Source organism: Tamandua tetradactyla, chromosome 2 (genome assembly GCF_023851605.1).
Source record: "Tamandua tetradactyla isolate mTamTet1 chromosome 2, mTamTet1.pri, whole genome shotgun sequence".
Lineage (NCBI taxonomy): Eukaryota > Metazoa > Chordata > Mammalia > Pilosa > Myrmecophagidae > Tamandua > Tamandua tetradactyla.
In genome coordinates this window covers 164,682,801-164,707,023 of record NC_135328.1, presented here as the reverse complement: position 1 = coordinate 164,707,023, position 24,223 = coordinate 164,682,801, and the positions used below count along the sequence as shown (strand labels likewise).

General features: G+C 41.4%; 1 protein-coding gene and 1 non-coding gene across 2 annotated transcripts in view; one reads left to right on the top strand and one right to left on the bottom strand.

Annotated features, from left to right (window-relative positions):
• Positions 1-15,880: 15,880 nt before the first annotated feature.
• PLPP3 (phospholipid phosphatase 3) overlaps positions 15,881-24,223 on the bottom strand; it is an 82,635-nt gene continuing 74,292 nt past the window's right edge. Inside the window, exon 6 of the mRNA XM_077149526.1 lies at positions 15,881-17,818. Coding sequence (XP_077005641.1) covers positions 17,693-17,818 — 126 coding nt within the window. The 3' untranslated portion in view covers positions 15,881-17,692. The remainder of the gene's footprint in view (positions 17,819-24,223) is intronic.
• LOC143675301 (U2 spliceosomal RNA) lies at positions 20,237-20,427 on the top strand. The gene has a single exon (XR_013171535.1). It is a non-coding gene; the product is annotated as a U2 spliceosomal RNA (small nuclear RNA).

Sequence of the window (24,223 nt, the reverse complement as noted above, 5' to 3'; positions counted from 1 at the left end):
TACAACTGGACCAGGACTAGACCTATTTTGTTTTCAGAGGCCAACATTCCCCAGGCAGAGCTGTCTTCAAAAGATTTGAAAGGCTGTCAAGGAAAAGAAGACTTTGAAGGCTTCTCCATCCAATGTGGGGACTGTGCTAGACAGAGTAGCAAGAGCTCAGGGATGGTCTCCAGTGTGGGCTCTACAACCTTCTCCAATATGTGGCCCTGGGAATTCTCCAAACATCCCTGCGCCTCAGTTTCCTCATCCACATATGGGGGTGGGAAGGAGGTAATGTTTACATTGAAAGGTTTTTATTGTTTATTTTTGTCACTCCTTGGCTTTGGGATCTTAAGTCATTACTTGCCCTCTCTGCACCTGAGTTTTTGTCCTTACCTAGTGGAAGTCTTACAAACACTAGAGCAAAGCAGCAAAGAGCATGGGTTCTGGGATCCGATTGCCTGGAGTCAAATCCAGTTCTGCCACACGTGGTGTGATCTTGGGTAAGTCACTTGACTTGTCAATTTTCTCCTCTGTGAAAACCGTCTACCTTATGAAATTGGTACAAGGACTAACAGGGAGGAAAGCATATAAAGCACATGACTCATAGGTAAGTGCTAAGCAAGCTTGAGCTACTCTGACTAGCATAGCTAGGACTACTAAGTTATTATGAAAGACAGAGCGCAGATCAAAGGGTGGAACACCTGGCTTCCAGCCTCAGTTTTGTCACTCCCTTGTTTGGTGATCTTAAATAATTACTTGTACTTTCAGGGCCTCCACTTCTTTCTTCTGTAAAATGAAGGAGTAGGGCTCCCTAAGGGCGTTCCAGTTCTTCAATTCCGGGGTTACAAGAATGTTTGACGCTTTGAACCTGCTGCTTCCCCGTGCCTGAAATGCCCCGTCTGTCTCTGCTTGTGGAACTACTCCCTACTCTCCAGGCCAGGTTAAATTTTACTTTCTCTCTGAATCTTGCGGGGTGGGGGGAGGGGGGGGGGCGGGAAGAGACGGGGAACGCCAGAGGAGGAAGGACCAAAGCAACAACACTCTTTTCTTTTCTTGCCTTTTTTTTTTTTTTTTCCACATGGGCAGGCACCGGGAATCGAATCCGGGTCCTTTGGCATCGCAGGCAAGCATTCCTGCCTGCTGAGCCACCGTGGCCCGCCCTCTTCTCTTGCTTTTAGCATTTCCCGGGATACAGCACTTACTACCTTGAATTGTCGTTCGTATCTTTTGTTCTCTCCCGCGCCCACTAAACTAAGCACTCCCGCAAAGCGCCGCCTGGACTTGGAAGACAATTCCTTGATCCAACCCAATTCTGCGCTCTACTATCTTGGTGACGTCGGATAAGTCGCTATGACTCTCTAAGTCTTAACTGCTCATCTAAACACACGGAGACAGTAACGTCAACATCACGGAGTTGTGAAGAGTAAATGCTCATCATCCAAGTGCCTGGCTCCTGAGAATTAGATGCAATGACATGAAAGAGCTCGTAGTCCGGGTTGCTTTCTCTCCGGAAACGATCCCCGGGAGTAGCACAAAGGAAGCACGAAATGAAGTGCTGGTACACTGCATGCTGTGAGGTGAGCAGCCTGGAAACTCTAATCCTCCAGCCATGCCTCCCCCGACAGATAAACCACCACCAGAAAGACCCTTCTGACCCCTTTCCTTTCAAAACAAGGACTGGCTAGAAGCCGCGGGCTGCTCCCATTGGCGGCTCGCCTGCCCCGCCCCGGGGAGGCACCCCGCGCCCTGCGCCCTCAATTCCAGAAAGAAAAAAGCCCAACAAACCCTTTTGCTGTGATCTCACCCCAAACATTCTCCCAGACAAATGCCCAGATACGAAAGCAGTCGGCATTTGCATTCTAAAATGTCCCAGCAGTGAATTAAGTTAAAATCCGCTCACGGAACAATGAGTCCCTCCTACAGGCCCCCGCCCCGGGTTCACCCCCCACCTCGCAGCCCCGCTCCAATCCCCCGACTGGAGACGCCAGGGTGTCGGGTGAAACCCACTGTTGCAGAAGAAAGACCCCCCAGGCTCACATTCGGGGGTCTCTCTCCAAATGAGGCTGGCGCCCGGAGGGTGGACAAGCCCCGCCCCTGCGTACAGAACCTCCAATCAGCTCATTGTATCTCTCTCCTCAAATGTGAATGGACAGCCAGCATCACCAGACGTTTAAGGAAAGCCTCCAGCTGGAAAGCCTGAGACCAAAACAAATAGGAACACCAATTCCGATGACACAGACAAAGCGGGCCACGCGGGCAACGTTGATGACAGTGAAAGAAGCCGTAACTATTTACTCCGAAAAGTAAGACGCTATTCCACCCGTGAAAACAGTGGCATAGCCTAGTAAAGAAGGAAGAAAAGGGAAATTGGAGCGCTCGTGTTCTTCGGGGGAAAAAAAATGACAGCTGAAATTTCGAAAAGAAAAATCAAAACTCCAATCACAACAGTCAGCTCACAGAGATTTAGTAATCCATCGATCCTACCGACTTCACTGTTCCTCACTCATCCCCACGCCCTTTCTTTACTTCCCCAGTTTGGAGTCCAAATATTTGCTTGTATGTACTCTCAGTTCCCTTGCCACCCTCGCCCAAACAAAAACGCACGTGCCAAAATCAAGCTGGTTGAATTCAGTTCTGTCTTCACCTGCAACCACGCAGTGGAATGTGGCAAAAGAAGCGCGCGCGCGCGCGCACACACACCGACAACCCTACTACATTTCCCGAGTGTAATCTCCCTTACTCTCCTATTTTTACACCTTCTTTGCTTCCAACACCTCCTCCCTCATCCTTACTCTCAGCTTCTACTTTACTCCCATTTTTTTCTCTTTTTTTTTGAGAAAATGGACGCAAACAGATGAGAACTCCCGTGAGCCCGCCCCCACCCCAACTACGCCTGCTCGCACCTGTGCTATCCTATCTGCCCGGTCTTGGGGTATAAACAGGAAACGCCACCACCACTACATTCCCCATAGCCCCCCCTCCCCACCCCCCAGCAACCTTCCCTGTTCTCTCCTGCATTATCATTTTTTTTCTCTCTCTCGGTTCTCCTCAACACACAAACATGCTATAATATCGCCCATCTTAAAGCAAAGTAAAACAAAAGAGAACCAAAATCAAACCAAAAATCAAAACCTCTCTTGGCTCCATATCCAGCTAACTGCCCAGTTCACATCTCCTGTTTACAGCATAGCTCATTACAAATCGTCTGTACCAGAGATGGTCAACCCTGTTTGACTCATATGTCCCAAAAAGAATTTTGGAGAATTATGTACTCTAACATGCATTTTTAAGTTACCATCTCAAATTATTTACTATAAGCAAAGGATGTAAAATATTAGAATTTTTAAAGAAAAGTGCTAAAACGCACTTTTAAAGGTATCTCGTTGAATTTAAATACCATAGCATTATTATGCCTACTGTTCACTGTTGTGTGTGTTTAGATGCTGTAAGGGGGGAGGGGCATCACATTTCATTCTTTTTCCATGTCAGTATCCAATTACTCATCAAAAAACCGTTTGTTGCATTTTTGTTTGTTTTTTCCTTTGCTTGCTTGTTTGTTTTGGAGAAGTGAATGGGCTGCAAACTGAACCCAGCTCACCTGCATGGCAGGCAAGAATTCTACCATTGAATTACCCTCACAAGAGACCCCTCAATTTTTTAAAATGTGTGAACAAGCTCTTTTCTAACAATCAGAAATTTTACGTAATTCCCATTATTCCGTGAACTTGTTACACCATTCCCTATACCACCTCCCAGAATTTCATCTGAATGTAGATTATATGATTGAGTCTTTTATTGATCATCCTATCATACATGTCTAGCAAAAATATGTATATAAATAGAAATGTAAAAATGTTTCCTGTAACCATATGACTCTAAGTATTAAAAAATTCCATCTGAAATGAATGCTCATTATAAAATTAGTAGTGCCCAATTGATCAAAATAAATATATTATGGATTTTAAAAAATAATTCCTAGACATACAAAGTAAAATTTTATTGGAAATTCATCTCTTAATGAGGTTTATAAAGATTTTATTTAGGATGGCATTGTTGATCCCATGGTGCCAGGGCCAGGCTCATCCCTGGGAGTCATCTCCCACGCCGTCAGGGAGAATTTCCACCCTGGATGTCATGTTTCACGTCCGGGTAAGGCAATGATGGAGGACCTCTTTCATTGCTCAGATCTGGCCTCTCTTTCTCTAAGCCCAACTCTGCAAGTGAAATCATTGCCCTCCCCCCTTATGTGGGATGACAACCATGGGTGAAATTCTCCCTGGCAGCTGGGAGATGACATCCAGTGGTGAGCCTGGCACCATGAGATTAACAATGCCATCCTGACTGAAAGAGGGAAAAGAAGTGTAATAAATAAGGTATCAGTAGTTGAGAGAGCTCAAATAGAGTCAAGAGGCTATTCTGGATGTCACTCTTATGCACGCTTCAATTAGACATTCTACCTATCATAACTTGACAAATCCCAACCAAAACAATTCCTGCTAATCCTAAAGAACACCTAGGGTGTTACATAAGATTCTACAAAGGCATGAATGAAATCAGAAGAAAAGACTGACGATAAAGACTGAGATGGTATAATCTAGGAATGCCTAGAGTATGCAATGATAGGGACTAAATGTACAAATTTTTAAATGTTTTTGCATGAGGAAGAACAAAGGAATGTCAATATTGCAGGGTATTGAACATAGATGGTAATTCATAATTTAAAACTTTCACTTATGTGTAAGAGTAAAGAAAAAATATTTATTTGGTACAAAATTTATATTTTGACTAGTGTTGTTCCTAATACAACTTATGTGGACAGTTTAACTGAACACCATAAGTCCATGGAAACTTGAGTAGGGCATGAGATTTTGTAGTTGTCCAGAGTGATGCCTCAATAAATCCCAGAGTGATTTGAACAGTGAATAAAAAAGTATTTGCAAAGTCCCCTTAGGGTAATGGCAAGAAAGGGGGAAAATTGAGCTTGCCCAGGTGGAGAATTCCTGATATTCTTACAAGCAGTGGGGACAACCAAAGCAATAGGCCAAGCCCTCAATCTTGGGGTTTGTTCATATGGAACTTAACCCTGCAAAGGATAGGCTAAGCCTTAAAATTAGGCCTAAGAGTCATCCCCAGAGAACCTCTTCTGTTGCTGAAATGTAGCCTCTCTCTCTCAGCCAACACAACAAGTAAACTCACTGCCCTCCCCTTCTCTATGTCAGACATGACTCCCAGGGGTGTAAATCTTCCTGCAACATGGAACAGAAAACCTAGAATGAGCTGGGACTCAGCATCAAGAGATTAAGAAAACTTTCTCAACCAGAAGGGGGAAGAGAGAAATGAGACAAAATAAAGTGTCAATGGCTGAGAGATTTCAAACAGAGTCAAGAGGTTATCCTGGAGGTTATTCTTACACATTATATAGATATCGCCTTTTTATTTAAGATGTAATGGGGAGACTGAAGGGAAGTGCTGAAAATGTAGAGCTGTGTTCCAGTAGCCATGTTTCCTGAAGATGATTTATAATGATATAACTTTCGCAATGTGCCTTTGTGATTGTGAAAACCTTGTGTCTCATGCTACTTTTATCTATGGTATGGTCAGATGAGTAAAGCATATGGATTAAAAATAAATAAATAATAGGAGGAACAAATGTTGAAATAAATTTATAGGTTACAATGCTAGTGATCAATGAAAGGGAGAGGTAAGGGGTATGATATGTATGAATTATTTTCTGTTTTCTTATTTCTTTTCTGAATTGATGCAAATGTTCTAAGAAATGATCATGATGATGAATATACAACTATGTGATGATATTGTGAGTTATTAATTATATATCAAGAATGGAATGATCATATGGTAAGAATGTGTCTGTATGTTGTTATATTTAATAAAGAAAGAAAGAAAGAAAAAAAGGAAATGCTAGTGATCAATGAAAGGAGTGGTAAGGGATATAGAAAAAAATAGGGGAAACAAAGGCTAAAATGTATTGGATAGATGGAATTCATAGCAGTCAATGAGAGGGAGGGGTAAGGGGTATGGTATATATGAGTTTTTTTCTTTTTATTTCTTTTTTCTGAATTGATGCAAATGTTCTAAGAAATGATCATGGTGATGAATATACAACTATGTAATGAGAAAAAAAAAATAGAGCCGGTGGGTGCAATGAAAGCAATAAATGCACTAGGGTAACTTTCCAGAAACCTACAATCCCCAGATGGGTCCCTGGATGAGATAAGTCCTGAAATGCAGAGGGACCAGCCTCTTCAGATCATCAACTAGTTCCATCCCCCTATCCCATATTATCGACAGCCCCTTGCAACATGAAAATGTTAGAATAGGCACAGTTCAAATACCCCTAAAGAGGGGAAGACAGATCAAAGGTGATGGTGGAGTTATACAGAGAAGGTAGGGTTTAACAAACGAGTATGACTGCTGAATCATTATACTGATGTTTCTTTTAGTCTCCAGTATCTTAGAGCAGTGAGAAGTAAAAACCTAAAATTGTGGAATTGTAACCGGTACCAAAGTTTGAAATCTGCTCTATAACTAATTGTTGTTATGTGCTTTGAAATTTATTGCCTTTTTGTTTATATTATTTTTCACAAAAAAAGATAAAAGAAGTCTATTGTAAGGGTTAGTGCACAGCTATATGATGATATTGTGAACCATTGATTGTACACTCTGGAGGATTACACGATATGTGAAAATGTAATACATAGCAATAAGAAATAAGTAATTTAAAAAAGATCAAAGGAGAAGGTGGAGTTATAAAAGAGGAAACAGGATTTAATAAATGAGTTTGACTCCTGAATCATTATATTGATATTTCTTTTAGTCTCCAGTGTTTTGGAGTAGCCAGAAGGAAAAGCCTAAAATTGTGGAACTGTAACCCATAAAAACTCTGAAATCTGTTCTATGATTAATTGTTGTGGTTTGCGTTTGAAGTTTATTGTTGTTTTGTATATATGGTATTGCTTTTTTGTATGTATATTATTTTGGATAGATGTAAAATAAAAAATTAAAAAAGAGTTTACTTAATTAATCCACCTATCTATTGATATCTAATATTTTTTGTTGCTTTCAGCTTCTGGTTTCTCTGTCCATGGCTTTATTTCTGAACTTCTGTGTGCACCCTTCTCTCTGTTTCTATCTCTTTCTCTCTGTCTTTCATCCTATTATAAAAGACTCCCAGTAGGAAGATTAAGACCCACCTGGGGCATGGCTCAACTGAAATAACCTAATCAAAAGGTCCCATCCATAATAGGTCTATACCTACAGAAATGGATTAGTTTTAAGAGCAAGATCTTTTCTGGGGTTCATAAAACATACAAAGCATTATACCATGTTCCCTTGTAACTAACTGGTGGTAACATCCTCTCAATTCTAGCTCTTTAGATTTGTAAAATCCTTCCCTGCTTCTCTATACCTTCTAGGTATGCCTTGGCAAAATATCTCATCACTTCTCTCCTGGGTTATTATATTGGTCATCTAACTGATCTCATGTCTTTCTGTTCTCCTACACAAAACCCTCTTCAATCTATTTTACACCATGCTTACCAGATTTAATATTTTTTAATTATAAATATCAATTCTAAAAATGTGGATAACAGAGGAAAGCTTGGAAAAGGAAACAAGTATCCCGTAATGCCACTATACTGAAGTAACTTCAATTACTTTTTTGGTTTTGTTTCTCCCAGTAATTTTGCTGTGTACATAATTCTTTCCCTTTCTTTCAAAACAAAACCAGAATTATATTGAATTTAAGCTTTGAATTCTTCTTTTTTGGTTGAAATTTTATTGTGAATACTTTCCTGCACCTTTAAATGTCATTGAATGCATTCAAATGTTCCCAATTTTTCCATCAATTAATTGGATATGTCATAATGTATATAATAATTTTCTGATTATTTAACATTTAGATTATTTATAATTTATTGTTATAAAAGTTTTCTAATATACTTGTACATAATCTTTGTCTTCATCTCTTATTACTTGCTTTTGATACATTCTTAGAAGTGAAATTACTAGATCATATTATATGAACATGCTTAAGGCCTTTGATAACTTTGCCAAGTTGTCTCAAAGTAACTTTTTAAAATTGTAAGTCTAATCATGATAGTCTCTTTTTAAACTCTCTAAAGAAGGATTTCAGAAATAGTTCAGACTTCTTAGGCAGGTATACAAGACTGCATAATTAGCCTCTACTTATTCTCAATTGCCTCTCAACTTCAACTTCAACTTCCACTACTTATTTCAGCTACGTTCCTCTTGTTTCAAACACATTAAGCTACTTATCAGATCATGAAATGTTCCAGGCCTTAGACCTGATTGTATTCTCTGCCTAAAGCACCATGCTTCTTTCTCTTCATCTAGCCAACTCCAACCTGTCCTTCAAAATCAGTATCCAAGAATCATCTATGTTAGATATAAAATATGTTCTATTTAAATGCTTACAGTAAGTCAAATTCTATGCTAAAAATTCATTCCATTTAATCATGATAATTCTTCGTAGGTATCATTATTTCAATGTCCAATAAACTGAGGAGCAATTACTGAGTGTCTCATGTGGTTAAGTGGTAGAGTGTGGATTAAACCCAAGTTTATCTGACGCCAAAGCCTATGTTCATTATCATTGCAATTTGCTTCCTCTTTGAACTTCATGTCTACTTAGATTCCTCTTCTCTGGGTTTTCATTGTATCTTGTGTATTCATATATCTGTCTTCCTCGTGAGATTGTCAATTCCTTGAGGGCAGGAACTATGTCTAATTCACAATGTAGGAGTTTGATGAATATTTGTTGAATGAATGAGGAAACACTGGTTGTGCTCTTATTTGACCTAGGTTTTCCTTAATTTCCTTTGCTGTCACTGATGATGGTTTTATGAGCTTGTCTCCTTGGGGGATCACCACTGATTTCCTCTGATGCCTTGATTCATGCTGGGGTCCTCCAACTGAGCAGAAGTGACATCATGGTCATGGAACGCCTCTGCCAATAAAGGTGGACCCCAGACAGCATCCTGTGAATCAAGCAGAACAAGAAAGATGTGGAGCAGAAGTGCCAGTATAAAGTTCCTATTTGCCTACACATGCCAGAGTAATGAGAAGAAAGGAAATACAAAAATAGAAGGCAGAGACCGGGTTGGAAAGAGACTCCTGTGTGCAGCAGGAACTGGCCTCAAAGGATGAAAAACAAAATGAAAAGTGAAAGCTTGGCGCATGAACTTCTATTGGATTTGAAGAGATCAGATCCACAGAAACCTCAGGTCTACTCAGGATGTCCAGTTTATGTCATGTTAGATGTATGTGTAAAACTCATTTCAACCTCTCCTCCCAAAACACCGACCCCAAGAACAGTGTTGTCATGACTTAGGTACAATGGATTTCAACCCCCTAACAGGGACCTTCCACAGGGACCATTTCAGATTGAGAGTTTTTAGACCACATAATTCACAGTTTGGTCACCAAAGTGGCAATTATCCTTTATTTCCCTTTACCACTCTCACCACAGCATCGCAGCATCTCCACAAATGCCACCTAACGGCTTGTGTCACCCCCTCAAAAAAAGCAGAGTAAACATGCACATACCCGTATATACATGGACACACACATATATACTTCCACTAAGAAAATAAGAGAGAGACTCCCTAGTCATTTATTTAATTTTTTTTTAATTGAGTACCTACTCTGTGCTAGCCACTGTGCTCCATTCTAAGGACAGAATGAAGAATAAGACATCAACATAACTCTCAATGAGTTCAGTCAGTAGGTGAGATAGCTAGGCATACTCAATTGTAGTTTTATAAGTATAAAGATTGGCAGGGAAAGAAGGCATTGGAAGGCAAGCAAAGACATGGAGCCTAACCACAGGGCTCTGAGTTTTTCCAGTGAAGGTAGAGGCTGATTTTTTTTAAAAATTTTTTATTAATTAAAAAAAATTATAAGAAACAAACATTCCCAACACATACACTCAGCAATTCACAATATCATCACATAGTTGCATATTCATCATCATGATCATTTCCCAGAACATTAGCATCAATTCAGAAAAAGAAATAAAAATACAACAGAAAAATATAACAAACAGAAAAAAAAAAATTTACAGGCCATACCCCTTACTGATCCCTTTCATTGATCACTAGCATTTCAAACTAAATCTGTTTTAACATTTGTTCCCCCTATTATTTATTTTCATTCCATATGTTCCTCTCATCTGTTGACAGGGTAGATAAAAGGAGCATCAGACACAAGGTTTTCACAATCACACAGTCACATTGTGAAAGCTATATCATTATACAATCATCATCAAGAAACATGGCTACTGGAACACAGCTCTACATTTTCAGGCAGTTCCCTCCAGCCTCTCCACTACATCTTGGATAACAAGGTGATATCTACTTAATGCATAAGAATAACCTCCAGGATAACCTCTGGACTCTGTTTGGAGTCTCTCAGCCATTGACACTTTGTCTCATTTCACTCTTCCCCCTTTTGGTCGAGAAGGTTTTCTCAATCCCTTGATGCTGGGTCTCAGCTCATTCTAGAGTTTTTCTCAATCCCTTGATGCTGAATCTCAGCTCATTCTGGGATTTCTGTCCCATGCTGCCAGGAAGATCCACACCCCTGGTAGTCATGTCCCACGTAGACAGGGGGAGGGTGGTGAGTCTGCTTGCTGTGTTGGCTGGAAGAGGCTGATTTTTTAAAGCCTTCTTAATATCTTAAAAAAGAGAATAATACGATTAAATTTTCAGGGCCCAGGGTCTATTCAAACCCCTGGAATTCCTTGCTAGCAGGAGAAAGCACAAAGCTAGAGGCCAGGGCACAAGTCACTCCCACAGAAAATCCAAGCCCTGCATAGAGAAACTATCAGTAAAAAACTAAAAAGCACAAGCTCAGTCATTTCGCTTCAGAAAATGAAAAATACAACCCAAAGGGAAATCAGGAAAATGATACATAAATACAAAGAGAATATCAAATAGAGGTGGAAATTATGAAAAGGAAACTAACAGAGTTGAAGACCATTGGAACAGAAATAAAAAAATTCCCTAGAGGAGCTCAGCTGAACATTGGAGCTAGCAAAAGAATCAGTGAACTTGAAGATAAGACAATTGGAATCATGCAGTCTGAGGAGCAAAAAGAAGAATGAGAAAAGCGAGCAGAGCCCGAGGACCCTGTGGGACACCATCAAGTGTACTAACATTCACTTTGTGGGAATCCCAGAAGAAAGAGAGAAAGAGGCAGAGAGGATAGCCAAAGAAATAATGGCTGAAACTTCCCAAGTTTAATGAAAAACATAAATATACACATCCAAGATGCACAACAAACTCCAAACGGGATAATCCCAAGTAGACCCACAGTGTGCCATGTTTAATGAAAGTGTTGAATGCCAAGGATCAAGAGAGAATTCTGAAAGCTACCAGAGAGAAGCAATGTGTCCCATAAAAAGGAGGCTCCCTAAGACTAAGTGTTGATTTCTCAACAGAAACTATGGAGGCAAGAAGGCCACGGGGAGACATATGCAAAGTGTAGGAAAAAAAAAAACCTGTCAACAAAGAATTCTGTATTCAGCATAACTGACTTTTAAAACTGAGGGAAGAATAAACAAAAGCTGGATAAACAAAAGCTGAGGGACTTTATCACCATTAGACCTACCCTTCAAGAAATGCTAAAGGGAGTTCTTCAGTTTAAAAGGAAAGGACACTAGACAATTGACTGAAGCCACATGAGGAAATAAAGATTCTCATAAAAATAATGACATGGATAAATATAAATACAGGTACTATTGTTTGTTTTGTAATTCTACTTTTTAATTCTTACAGGATTGTAGTAGTTAGGTTCAGGTGTCAACTTGGCTAGATGATGATGCCCAGTTCTGTTGCTGTGGACTTAAATCATCAGCATGTGAAATTCATCTATGGCTGGTTACATTTGTGGTGGGCTAAGGGGAGTGCCTTCCACAATGAGTGACATTTTAATATGATCAGCTGGAGGCTTAAAAGGAAGAGTCAGAAGAGAAAGAAGGAGCTCAGACCTAGATGTTTGGAGATGCAGAAAGGAAATGCCTTGGAGAAAAACATTTGAACCCAAAAGCCAGGAGAAAGGTCCAGCAGACAGCACTGTGTACTTTCCCGTGTGAGAGAAACCCCGATAAAAGCTAACTGCCTTTCCTCTGAGGAACTATAAATCTGTAACTAAATAAATCACCTTTATCAAAGCTGATTGATATCTGTTGTATTGCATTCTGGCAACTTTAGAAAACTAAAACAAGAATCTAAAAGGCAAATGGATAAACTGTTAACAGTACTTCAATGGTTTTGAACTCATAAAATATAAATATATAATTTGTGACAAGAACTACATAATGGTGAGGGGTGGTTATGTATGTTATTGAAGTCGTTACATTAGCATCAGCACAAATGAGATTCTTATAGATTTATGATGTTAAATTTAAGCCAAATGGTAACCACAAAGAAAACATCAGAAAATGTGCAAACTCAGAGTGGCATAAACTAGACTATAGGTTATTAGGGAAGGGGAACAGGGGTAATGGGGATTTAATGCAGAATGACTACAGGGTTTCTTAGTTCTCTAAGAACAAGGATATTCACAATAATCAAGCTCAAGAAATTTCAGAGTATTCCAGTTTTTCCTACTTCCCAATATTGGCTTGGGGGGCATTTTCTCCATGTTTAGATTCAGTTCAGGATCATGAATTTCATTAAATGTAATTATCTCTTTAATAACTGTTTTTGTTTTTTAAGCTGTGGGTCAGGCCTTTACATGTATAATTTTGGTTCATAAAGCTAAGAGGTTACTAATGTTTTCTCTTGCACTGGGCCATATTGGAAGGGTATGACTGGAGAGGATGACACACCTGTATAGAATTTGCAAATTCATGGAGCAAAGAGTAGGGATAGTTCTTACTTTATTGTGCCTATGAATCACCTGGGATCTTGCTAAAAGGAAGATCCTGATTTCATAGGTCTGAAGTGGGGACTGAGGGCAGGGGATATGGATGTTGCTAGTTGTGCACCAGTCTTAGTAGAAGGGCACAAGCAAAGACAGAGATATGTGAAAGTGTGTATTATAAATCTCATCTTCATAGAGCAGCAATTCAAGGCACAGAGATGTTAAGAACCTTGTTCAAGGCGCATAGCAAGTAAGAGACAGTGCCAAGACTGCAACCCAGATCTGACTTCAAAGACCTTGTTTCTTTCTACCACATCGTGCTGCCTATCACAAAAGCACAGATACTGAGGTGCAGCTCCATCTTCCCCTATGTCCCCATGAAATAGGGCTATTTCGTCTAGAGACAAGTTTAGTCTGTTAAGTACTACTAGAAAGGTATAACGGAAATACTGGGATCCTGGAGTCAGGAGACTTGGGTTCTGGTCTCCCAGTTCTTCCACAAACTTGCTGTGTGATCCTACCCCACCCCCAACCCCAATCCCAGCAAGTTGTTTGACTCTCTAGACCCCAGAATTGAAGTGAAAATTTGGATTCTAGTCTTAAGGAATATCCCTGGCTGCATCCTGTGGCCCAAATGTACATTCCCACTTAAGGGAAAATGATGAGACAACTGCTGAGATAGTACAGGGGCCTCAGTGGGCGGAGTGACTTCCACTGTGGGGCTTGTCTTGTCTAGCAGTGGAGAGCAAGCTGACCTTGGTGATAGGAAAGAAAGCCATGAGCTCCAGTAGCTTATTTTCTGTCCTTGAAACTAAATGGAGTTTGCCTGGCTGAATTTCAAAATTGCTTGGGACCAATGACTCCTTTTTCTCCATTCTTCTTACTTTCTGTACAGGTGTGTCTATTATTTTAGTTTGCTAATGCCCCTGGAATGCAATATACCAGAAATGGAATGGCTTTTATAAAGGGGATTTATTAAGTTACAAGCATATAGTTCTAAGACCTTAAAAATATCTAAACTAGGGCATCCAGATACAGATACCTCAACTCCAAAGAAAGACCAAATGGCATCCAGGATTTCTGTCAGTTGGGAAGACACACTTGGCTGGCAACCGAGGTTCTTGCCCCCAGTTAGTTGCCTTGTGCTTCTGTTCCAGTGGCTTCCTCTCTAAGCATTTGTAGACCCTCACATAGCTGCTCCAGGGCAAAACTCTGGGTTCTGGTTTGCATAGCATCTCATGGGAAGGCACATGGCAATATGTCCTGGGCTCCTCTTTCAGCTTCTGGTTTCATATGGTTCTCGAAGAGCCTGTGGATCCTTTTGGCATTTACCTCTGCATCTCCAAATGTCTGCATCTGAGATTTCTCCCAAATGTTTCCCTGTATCAGCTTTTTTAAGGACTCCAGCAAACTAATCAAAACCTACCTTAAATGGGTGGGGTCACACTTCCATCTAATCAAAAGGTCACCCTCACAATTGGGTGTGTCGCATCTCCATGGAAACAACCTAATCAGAAGCTTCCACCCTAAGCAATAGGTCTGCCCACACAAAATTGGATGAGGATTAAAAGAACGTGGCTTTTCTGGGGATACATGACAGTATCAAACCAGCACATTTATTAACTGTTGTCTATTATCCTATGCCTGTTCCACTATTCTATTTGGGAGCAGATACATTGTTTCACAGGTACACACAGATGAAGAGGAATTTTGTCTCAGGATGGATTATACCCAGAGCCTCATCTATAACTGACTTATGTAGTTGAGATAAGATGTGGGACTTTCGAGCTTTGGAGATTTTGATGCTGCAATGTGTTGAGACTTTTGGGGTGTTGAGATAGGGTGAATGTATTTTGCATGTGAGATACACATGAATCTTTGGGGGACTGTGGTAGACAGGATGGTCCCTCAAAATGTCCACATTCTAAATCTCTAAAATCTGTGCCTACATTACATTACATGGCAAAGGAGAATTAAGATAGCCTATGGAATTAAGGTTGCTAATCAGCTGACCTACATATAGGGAGATTATCCTGGTGAGCCCAATGGAATCATAAGGTCCTTAAATATGGAATAGATGGAAGAGAGATGGTAGCCTGTCTTTGTTGGTTTGAGGATGGCAGAGGAGGACTAAAGGTCAAGGAATGTGTACAGCTTCTAAAAACTGGAGAAGGAAACAGATTCTCTCCTAGAGCCTCCGGAAGGAAACAGTGCTGCGACCTCTTGATTTTAGCCCAGTGAGACCCATTGCAGGGTTCTGACCTCCAGAACTGTAAGATGATAACAACTTTGCGTGTGTTTTTTAAGTCACTATGTGGTAACTCGGTAGAGTGGCAATAAAAAACTAATACAAACTTAGCCCAGCAATTAATGTTATAGAGTTTTCACCAGGTTGCTTCTTTTTTTGCGTTCCTTTAGTTTTCCTTTTTTTCTCAAAATAAGGACTGCTGTAAGGATCAAAAATAACAAATAAGCAGACATGCCTGGCACAGAGGTGCTCAAGAAATGGGAATTTCCAACTTCTCCTTTTCTTCCAGTTTGGGGAAACACGGGGAAGGAAAGCTGGAGCCCAGTGCCCTCCTCTGCAGTATACCCTCCTCCCTTTGATGTCAGCTGAGTAAAGGCCTACCTCACTAAGCTCCCAAGCACACCTTATCTAGAGTTCTCTGATTCCTTAGCTGCCTGCCTTTGGGGGACCCAAAGCTCCTACCTCCCCTGCTGAGAACCCTCTTCAGAAAATAAAAACTCTCTAATTTAGAGATGAGGGCAGAAGCAGAGCCTTCCTCTGCAAACAGTTGTCAGAGATGAAAGAGCAGCGTAGACATCAGGATCTACACTGTGGCCACACTTACTGCCCGCTGAAAGATGCAGGAGGTGGGTGCCCTGAGGGGCAGCTAGTTCATTCAAAGGGGCCAAACCTGGGAGCGCCCCTCCCCCCACCCCCACACTCAACCAAACATCCCACAAACATTCCAGGCATCCAATTCCTTAATTAGTTGTGTTATGAGCTTTTATTTAAAAAGCACATTCAATACAAGTATAGTTTCGCAGATACAAGTTTTCACTTTGTATTCTACAAAAGTCTTTGAATATTATTCTCTTTACAAAATGGAACCTTACAAAAATACTGACAATTTAAATGTTTTTATACAGTTTTCTCTAGTTGCAGTTATTACTCTCATTGTAAAACAACATCTACCACAGACCTACGAAATTTTAGTTGATATTAAAAAAAATTAACTCAATGCTTTTTTAAGCAGCTAATGTAAATAACACAGGTCAAGACACAGTTTATAATCATAGTGGATATAGCTAAAATTGTTTCAGAAATAATATTTTACATAGTTAACTTTTAATGTTTTATACATTATTTATATAATATTTATATATAAAAATCATAGCTTGCTATAGTTGAAATGAAAGGATGAATTCTGTAATAAGGATGTGCCGTGGTTGATCCATGTGGTTTCATTTAGCCCTTTGAAAGGTTTGCATCCAAGATCTAAAGAGGCATTTCTTCCTTCCTTCTGTCCTCAAAGGCTCAGTAGAAGGGGTCCCTGCCTACTACCACCTGGAGTGGGACCTTGCTTGGAAGGACTTATGGATAGAGGATGAGGGGAAAGTCTCTTCAGAGATTTAACCCACGTGTTCTGCCCAGCAGAACCTACAAAGAACTGCCCTAGAGGTCAACCCCAAGACAATAGTGCTTTACTCAGCTTAGCAAGAATAACTCTTCAAGATCCTTGTCAGCTTCTTTATCTTGCAGGGCATCCTCTCGGGCATGAGACCTTCTGCTACTCTAGCTCATGCTGACTTTGAGTAGCCAAAAGTTCGGTTCACTTTTCATTCTGTCCTGTTCACTCTCCCATCTCGTGTACAGAAGGCTGGTTTACATGAGAGGGCGGACCATGCCTTTGCTCACCTCCAAACCCTCACGGGAAATCCTAGTAAGGACACAGCAAGGATTTCACGGAAGAAGGCAGTAGCTGAAACCTAACCATTTCTAAGAGCATACAACTGACTGGCAATTGGTTGTACACAAAATCAGCATCCTGCAATTCATGTTTTAACATCACAGGATGATGCATCAAAAGAAGACAAGTGAGGGTCTGTACCCTCGGTTCCTTCTGAAATTGTGCTCTTTGTGAAATTCACTCATCCACAGTCTCCTAATCACTAAAGCGAGGGACTGAGATTACTGGCCTACAGGCCGGGTAAGTGATAGGGCCTTAGTATACGGTATCAGGATCTAATAAATTGACTGAGCAAGCTTGCTCTTTCCATGCAAAAAACCAAACCAAAACAAGACAAACCTCCTGAACCAAAGTCACAGTAGAGAATGGAGTGGGGTGGACAGAGAAGATGCAGGAGGGGAGCCCCTCAATGGCTATTTTCTTGATTCAGTGCTATTTCTGGTATCATGTGCTACAATGTGAATTTGCGCTTTGCTCACAGGCCTGGGATTCCTCGGGTCACAAAGATGACCAGCAGACTCTACGCGAATCGTTTTAGTGTTTGTTCCAGAACGAGCCCGTGTTCACTAGAACATGAACACTTAAACCAATTGCACATCCAGGATTCCGGCACTTGGTGTTAGTTTGCTGCGGTTTCCACATAGGTGAGCACTACCTATTTTGGAAGGCCACAAGGTAAGACTTTTCTTTCTTTCTTTCTTTCTTTCTTTCTGAAAATCAGTCGGGCAAAAAGTTTTTCCCTACATTCTACTGTCTGATGAGATTGGAGAGCAGCAAGAAATTGCTGTCAGCAGTCATCTTACAAAAACAGCTCAAGAGGTGGGCAGCATCTACACCATGTGATGGTGATTATTCCTGTCAATAATGTCCACAGGTGAGAGGATTTCCTTCCTGATGGCAGGGGGAGGCAGGGAGAGTGTGGTCTTGGTCTTGAAGAGGTCAGACACGAAGAAAACCTGGAAGGACAAACCAAAGATCCAAATCAGTGGTGGGCATCTGGGGACAGGCAAACAGAGGGTTGGGGAGGATGACTTTAGGCAAAGAGGGCTCCAAATCAGAGATCTACAAACAAGGAAGGGCCACAGAGATCATACAGTCCAGAGAGGGAAACTGAGACCCAGAGAAGGGCAGTGACATGCCCCAGGTTGCACAGCAGCAGAAAAAGCAGAAACCAGTTCTACTGACTCTCAGTCCAGTACTTCATATCTGCCATCTCCACTTCCTTATTTCCCAAGGCAAATGAATAGCAATAAAATATGCATTCCTAAGCAAAGGAAGCAAGTCATAATTAATCATTAATCCATGCTACTTTCCCTTTCCTCACAAAGGAATCTAGGGTGGTAACCCAAAAGATTGGCCAATAGGAATTCCTATCAGCAGAAGCTGGAGTGTAAGGAAGTGATTGTGACTACTTTTTCCTGAAAATCAAGTGATATCAACAATTTGATGGGGGTCAAGAAGCCAGTGTCTCTTGCTGAGGGAGGCAGCAACTAAGGCAGGGGAAAGGTCAATGAAAATGTCCTATCACTCACTTCCCATGTCCTTCCTCCTCCTGGCCCATGAACTCACAGAGCCCTTCTAAGGATCACGGAGAAGCATTTATTGATCACCCACTTGCAATGGTATAAGGATGGCTCAGGCGTACTTCCTGCCTCAACAGCTTTACGATGAAAGATTCAAGAACTCGTTGAGTTGCTGAAGTCAGGAAAATTTATGCTTTGTATAAGATGGTAAAACAAATACACAGAAATCCATTTGAGCCATTTAGCAACAGGAGTTTGTATTAAGTAACCCTAAGCAGCAGCTATCAGTCATGGAATTTAATAGGAAACACATGGCTGGGTTTAAAATGGGGACTATAAACTACTTTTAAAGTTCTTATGCCAAACAGCTTTCTGAATCGAAGTCTTTGTCCTGAAGATGATGGTGTGCTCACCAACAACACGGGCACTAATGACTCCGTTCTGGCCACACTGGAGGAGGAAAATGAAGTCTTAATAAGACTGCACCAAAACAACATCCTTAGTAAGACTTCTGTTAGGCCAGGGCTTGCCCAGTGTTGGGACTAGGCTCATTTCTTGAACTGATTTTCTACAATGTCCCTTCTCTGATAACACAGCAATGAACAAAGGGCCACACAAATCACAGCAAGAAACTGATGGTTAATACCCCAGGAGAGATGAACTGAGCAGTTAGAGAACAACTCCCTCACCCCTAACCAAACACCTCCCCCCTTCAAAATCCTGACGCCCCCTTAGTCTACTGGCTTATTTCCCCAATTTAATTTTCTGGAAACATATCCATTACATAGTAGGGTTTCAGTTTCCTAACTGCCAGATAGAAATAATATGAAGATGAAAGGCAATCCATTACCTAAGAAGACCTAAAATTGCATGGTACAAAAATTCAGTAAAAGGTGTTCCTTTTTGTTCTGGGTACCAAATTACTGGGCCTAGAGTAAAGCTATGCTGTCTCATGTCTCCAAAATGCTGTTCCTCATTTTTTCCCAGATGGGAAGCTTCTAAGGGCAGATCCCCAGGTCTAATTATCCTTTATCACTCCTGGCACTTAGCATTAATTAGACAGGGGCTCAATAAATGTTTGTTGTTGAATTTATGAACGCCTCTCAACTGGGAAGCATACTCTGGCCCTGCATCTTCTGGGCATATAGAACCGTGGACCTCAGTCCACATGCTCACACACCACATGAGCACAGCCAAGTGGCAAGGTGTAAAGTTGAGGCAGGTCCAGCAGGAGCCTCCTCAGCTGTATTTTGCATTCAGAAGTTATGGAACCACTTTTTGGCATCACGAAATATGATCCTATCAGAGGCAAACAGTCTTCCTAATGCTTGAATGGCAGAACACAAAAAGGACTAGTAAAAGTGAAAACGCTTTGGCCTTGTGCAATTCCATTTCCTCCCCAAAATGATCTCCACCCAGAAAGAAAGCCCTGAGGCCAGGCTGGGAAGGGTCTATATGAATGAAATAGCTATATGAGGTCTATGGAACAAGCCCACTCCCACCCCCAAGTAACAAGTCTTACTCCACAGATCTCTGATGAATCAACTAACAACACTTGACAATAAAAACAGCCCCAGCAAGCAAGAAATCTATACTCTCAGTGCCAAGAAGAGTTCTCACTTACACTGTCCAAAGCACTTGTTTATAATTCCATTTCTCTGATCCTTTGCATTTCATAAATTACTTTTTTGAAAGATGAATGAATGTACTCAGTCAACTGAGTACTTGCTCTGTGCCAAGCCCTGAGGATATAAAGACAGAGTCCTTTGCCCTCAAGGAGAGCACAGCCTGGAGAGGGGGAGAGTCAGATAAAGAGACAACTATAGCACAGTGTTTTAAGAATTATACTAGATCGCTTCTCGGCCTTTTGGCTAAGATCAAGTGTAGTATCTGTTCTTATCAGTTTAATATCTGATACGTCCTCTATCCGAGGACAATATATTAAATGGATTTTTGGAATTAGGAGATGGAATAGGAGCTTGCTCCGTCCACTCCACGCATCAACCTGGTATTGCAGTACTTCCAGGAACGGTGCACCCCCCTTGGGGGAACAATAAATATATAAAAAGTTAAAAAAAAAAAAAGAGAGAGAATTATACTAGAGGAAAGCCAGGTTATTAAAGAACCACAGAGACTGTGGCACCTAACCCAGACGGAAGGAGGGGAGGCAAGGCTTTCAAAAGCTTCCCCCAAAGGGGGCACATGTGAGCGTAGCTTTTAAAGGTAAGTAGGATTCAGCTTGGTGGAAAAGGTCAGGAATGTTCTAGGCAGAGGGAGCAGCGTGTGCAAAAGCACAGGAATGAGAGTACAGTACGGGAAAATGCAAAAAGCTCAGTATGGCTAGGCCAGAGCAGTCCGTGAGGTTGGAATGCAGAGGGCCAGAGCTTGAAAAGCCTGCTAGGACATGAAAGGGGTTGAAACCTTATCCCTGTGGCCCTAGGAGCCTTTCTCAGGGCTTAAGCAAGGAAGCATAAGGGAAGACTTGCATCAAGATCATGATGGCATAGAGAAGGAATTGGAAGGAGTGCAGTGAACCCAAAGGCAAAACTACTTGTCAGGACACTGTACAGTCTAGGAGAGTCCTGAATGACAACAATGCAGTAGAGATGATGAAGAGTTGGACTTTTTTGAGATATTGGGGATAGAACTGCAGCTAATTGAGGCGGTGCGTGTATGTGCAGGAGGGTGGGCAGGAGAGGAGATGCTGTTCATTCCAGTTCTGTTTAATCTGGAGATCATTGCATTTGTTACCATAAAAACTCTTACAGTTTAGGTAACTATGCAAGGGAAAAAATTACAACTGCTTTCCTCTGCCAATATTTTGGCTCCTTCAGATACTTACAGGAAGTGGTTCTGACCTCCTCCTGAGTCAGGATGCCAGGCCACTCTGGTGTGGAGGTGTGAAATTTTCTACTTCATCCAAGCACTCAGGACAATGCAGTCCCTTCCTTCAAGAGCAGAACTACACACAAATAAGGCAAACCTCCCCCCCCTCCCCGCCCCATCCCCACAGCTGTCAGAACCCCATTCATTGTGACAGGAGATAAGAAATGCTTAAGGAGAGTGTTGTTACAAATGGCGATTGTGATTATTTTTCTGGTACCAGGACCGTTTCAGTGCCACCTCCCTCTCTCTCTCAATCACACACATTGCTGGCAAAATACCCAAATAAGGGATACAATATAAATGGCAAAACTGTAACACATGCTTGGTACACTTTAAGAGGTTAGTAAATGGAAGCTATCACCTGCAGTTTCCTACATAAAGTAGGCTGGCAATAAAAGTGGCCTTTCTTTTTGTAGGTTTGCCCAGAGTGATGCCCAGATAAATCCCAGAGTGATTTGAACAGTGAATAGGGAAGTATTTGCAGAGTCCCCTAGGGGGAATGGTGAGAAAGGGGGAAAGTTCAACTTCCCCAAGTGGAGAATTCTTGATATTCTCATAGGCAGTGGGGACAGCCAAAGCAATAGGCCGAGCCTCCAATCTTGGGGATTGTTCATATGAAACTTAATTCCGCAAAGGATAGGTCAAGCCTACTTAAAATTAGGCCTAAGCGCCACCCCCCAAGAGAACCTCTTCTGTTGCTCAGATGCGGCCTCTCTCTCTCGGCCAACACAGCAAGTCAACTCACTCCCCTCCCCCTGTCTACCTGGGACATGACTCCCAGGGGTGTGGACCTTCCTGGAAATGTGGGACAGAAATCCTAGAATGAGCTGGAACTCAGCATCAAGGGATTGAGAAAATCGTCTCGACCAAAAGGGGGAAGAGTATGAGACAAAATAAAGAGTCAGTGGCTGAGAGATTCCAAACAGAGTCAAGAGGTTATCCTGGAGGTTATGCTTACACATTAAATAGATATCATCTGTTTAGTTAAGATGTAATGGAGAGGCTGGAGGGAACTGCCTGAAAATGTGGAGCTGTGCTCTGGTGGCCATGTTTCTTGAAGATAATTGCATGAGGATATGGCTGTCGCAGTGTGACTGTGTGGTTGTGAGAGCCTTGTGTCTGATGCTCCTTTTGTCTACCTTATCAATGGACAAGTAGAACATATGGATTAAAAATAAATAAATAATAGGCGGGACAAATGTTAAAATAAATTTAGTAGATTGAAATGCTGGTGATCAGTAAAGGGGAGGGGTAAGGGGTATGGTGTGTATGAATTTTTTTCTGTTTTCTTTTTATGGATTTTTCTGAATTGATGCTGATGTTCTAAGAAATGATCATGATGATGGAAATACAACTATATAACAAGAATGGAATGATCAATTAAGAATGTTTGTGTTTGTATGCGGTTACATATCATAAATAAAAAATAAGTAAATTTTTAAAAATTAAAAAAAAAGTGGTCTGTCTTCTCTGCCGTTTGTGTGGAGAAGAAAATAAACAGGACTAATAAAAGGAAATGGGAATGACTGAAAATGTGAATGAGCATGTGAAAACCTATACAGATTCAAGCTGGACATGACAGGCAGGATCTACTCTAAAAGTCCTTTAATTTTCTCAGGCTAATTTTGGGAATGAATTGCAGCAACCAAGAAGGGAGATGGGTCTCATATCATATTGCAGGCATTCACCAGCTCCTGAGATGCCAGGCCCCCTTGGAGCACTCCCAGCCCAGCCCGGAGGGGTGCTGCCTGGCTGGAGCTCCCCAGGCACCAAGCTGGCTAGAAATAAGAAGCCTGGTCAGATTTCCACATCCACTGCTTGAATGGCTGAGTCAGCAAATTCTGAGGGTCATTCGGTCAAGAGCAAATGATGACAACAAAATTGTTCTTTAAATGTTGCAGCAGTCTCTGAGTATTGCAACTGCTCAAAGTATATAAGTGAGGTCCTTGAGGAGAGGAATCATGCCCTTATATGTTGGGGGTTTTATAAGCCCCCTTTAAACTTAGATGTCAGCTTAGAGCAGAGAGCCATAAAAGTAAGTAGAATTACAAAATCTTTCAACCAGAAGAAAACCGAGAGATCACACATTCCAGTATTTCTCAAAGTAGAGTCCTAAGACCATCTGTTTCAGAATCACTTGGGTGATTCGTGAAAAAACAGATTCCTGGACCCACCCTGGAACTACTGGAAGCATGGCCTTGAATCTGTATTTTCACAAACACTACAAGTGTCTGTAATACAGACTAAAGTTTAGAGAACCATTCATGGAAAGCCCATAGAAAGGAAAAGATGGTCTCAACTCTCTGACCTGTCATTGAATGGCAATGTATCTTATTAAGTTACAGTTGTTTGGAGAGCAGCTTCTTTGTTGAGAAATTGGGTATCCTGAGGCCTTCCTTGACAGCCCCTACCTTCTTTCCTTGGTGCCCGTAATGAAATTTAATGGCCTTCCATCACAGCATAAGGCCACAGGCTTTACTGCATTATGCCTTACATACTACGTCATGATTTCCCTACTAGACTGTGAGCAACTCGAAGGTATAAGTTGTGTCACGTCACCTCTGGGCCCAGAACCCAGCAACTGCAGCCCTCAGTAAATTAAGTCCACTCTCCTTTTTGAGTATTAAGACCAAGCCTGCTGTTCCTTTTGCACAGACTCCCTCCTACTTGCCTAATCCTTGGGATTTGCTTTTGGCTTCCCACTTTACCATACTGGACAATCTCACAGACTAAGGAAAGAAAAACTCTTTGAAGGAGAAAGCCTTGGCATCTGGCTCACCCTCATGCCCAAAGTATAACAAATGCTGTCTAAAGAAAAGCCATGTTTGGCAGCCCTGTCTTTGGACTATATGGGAGTTACTTGATTACAAACATTGCTTTTTGATCTCAGTAAAGGGCATTCACAGTTTGGGGCACTGGGAGTTTGCCAGTGTTAAGTGTATTGAGTGATTT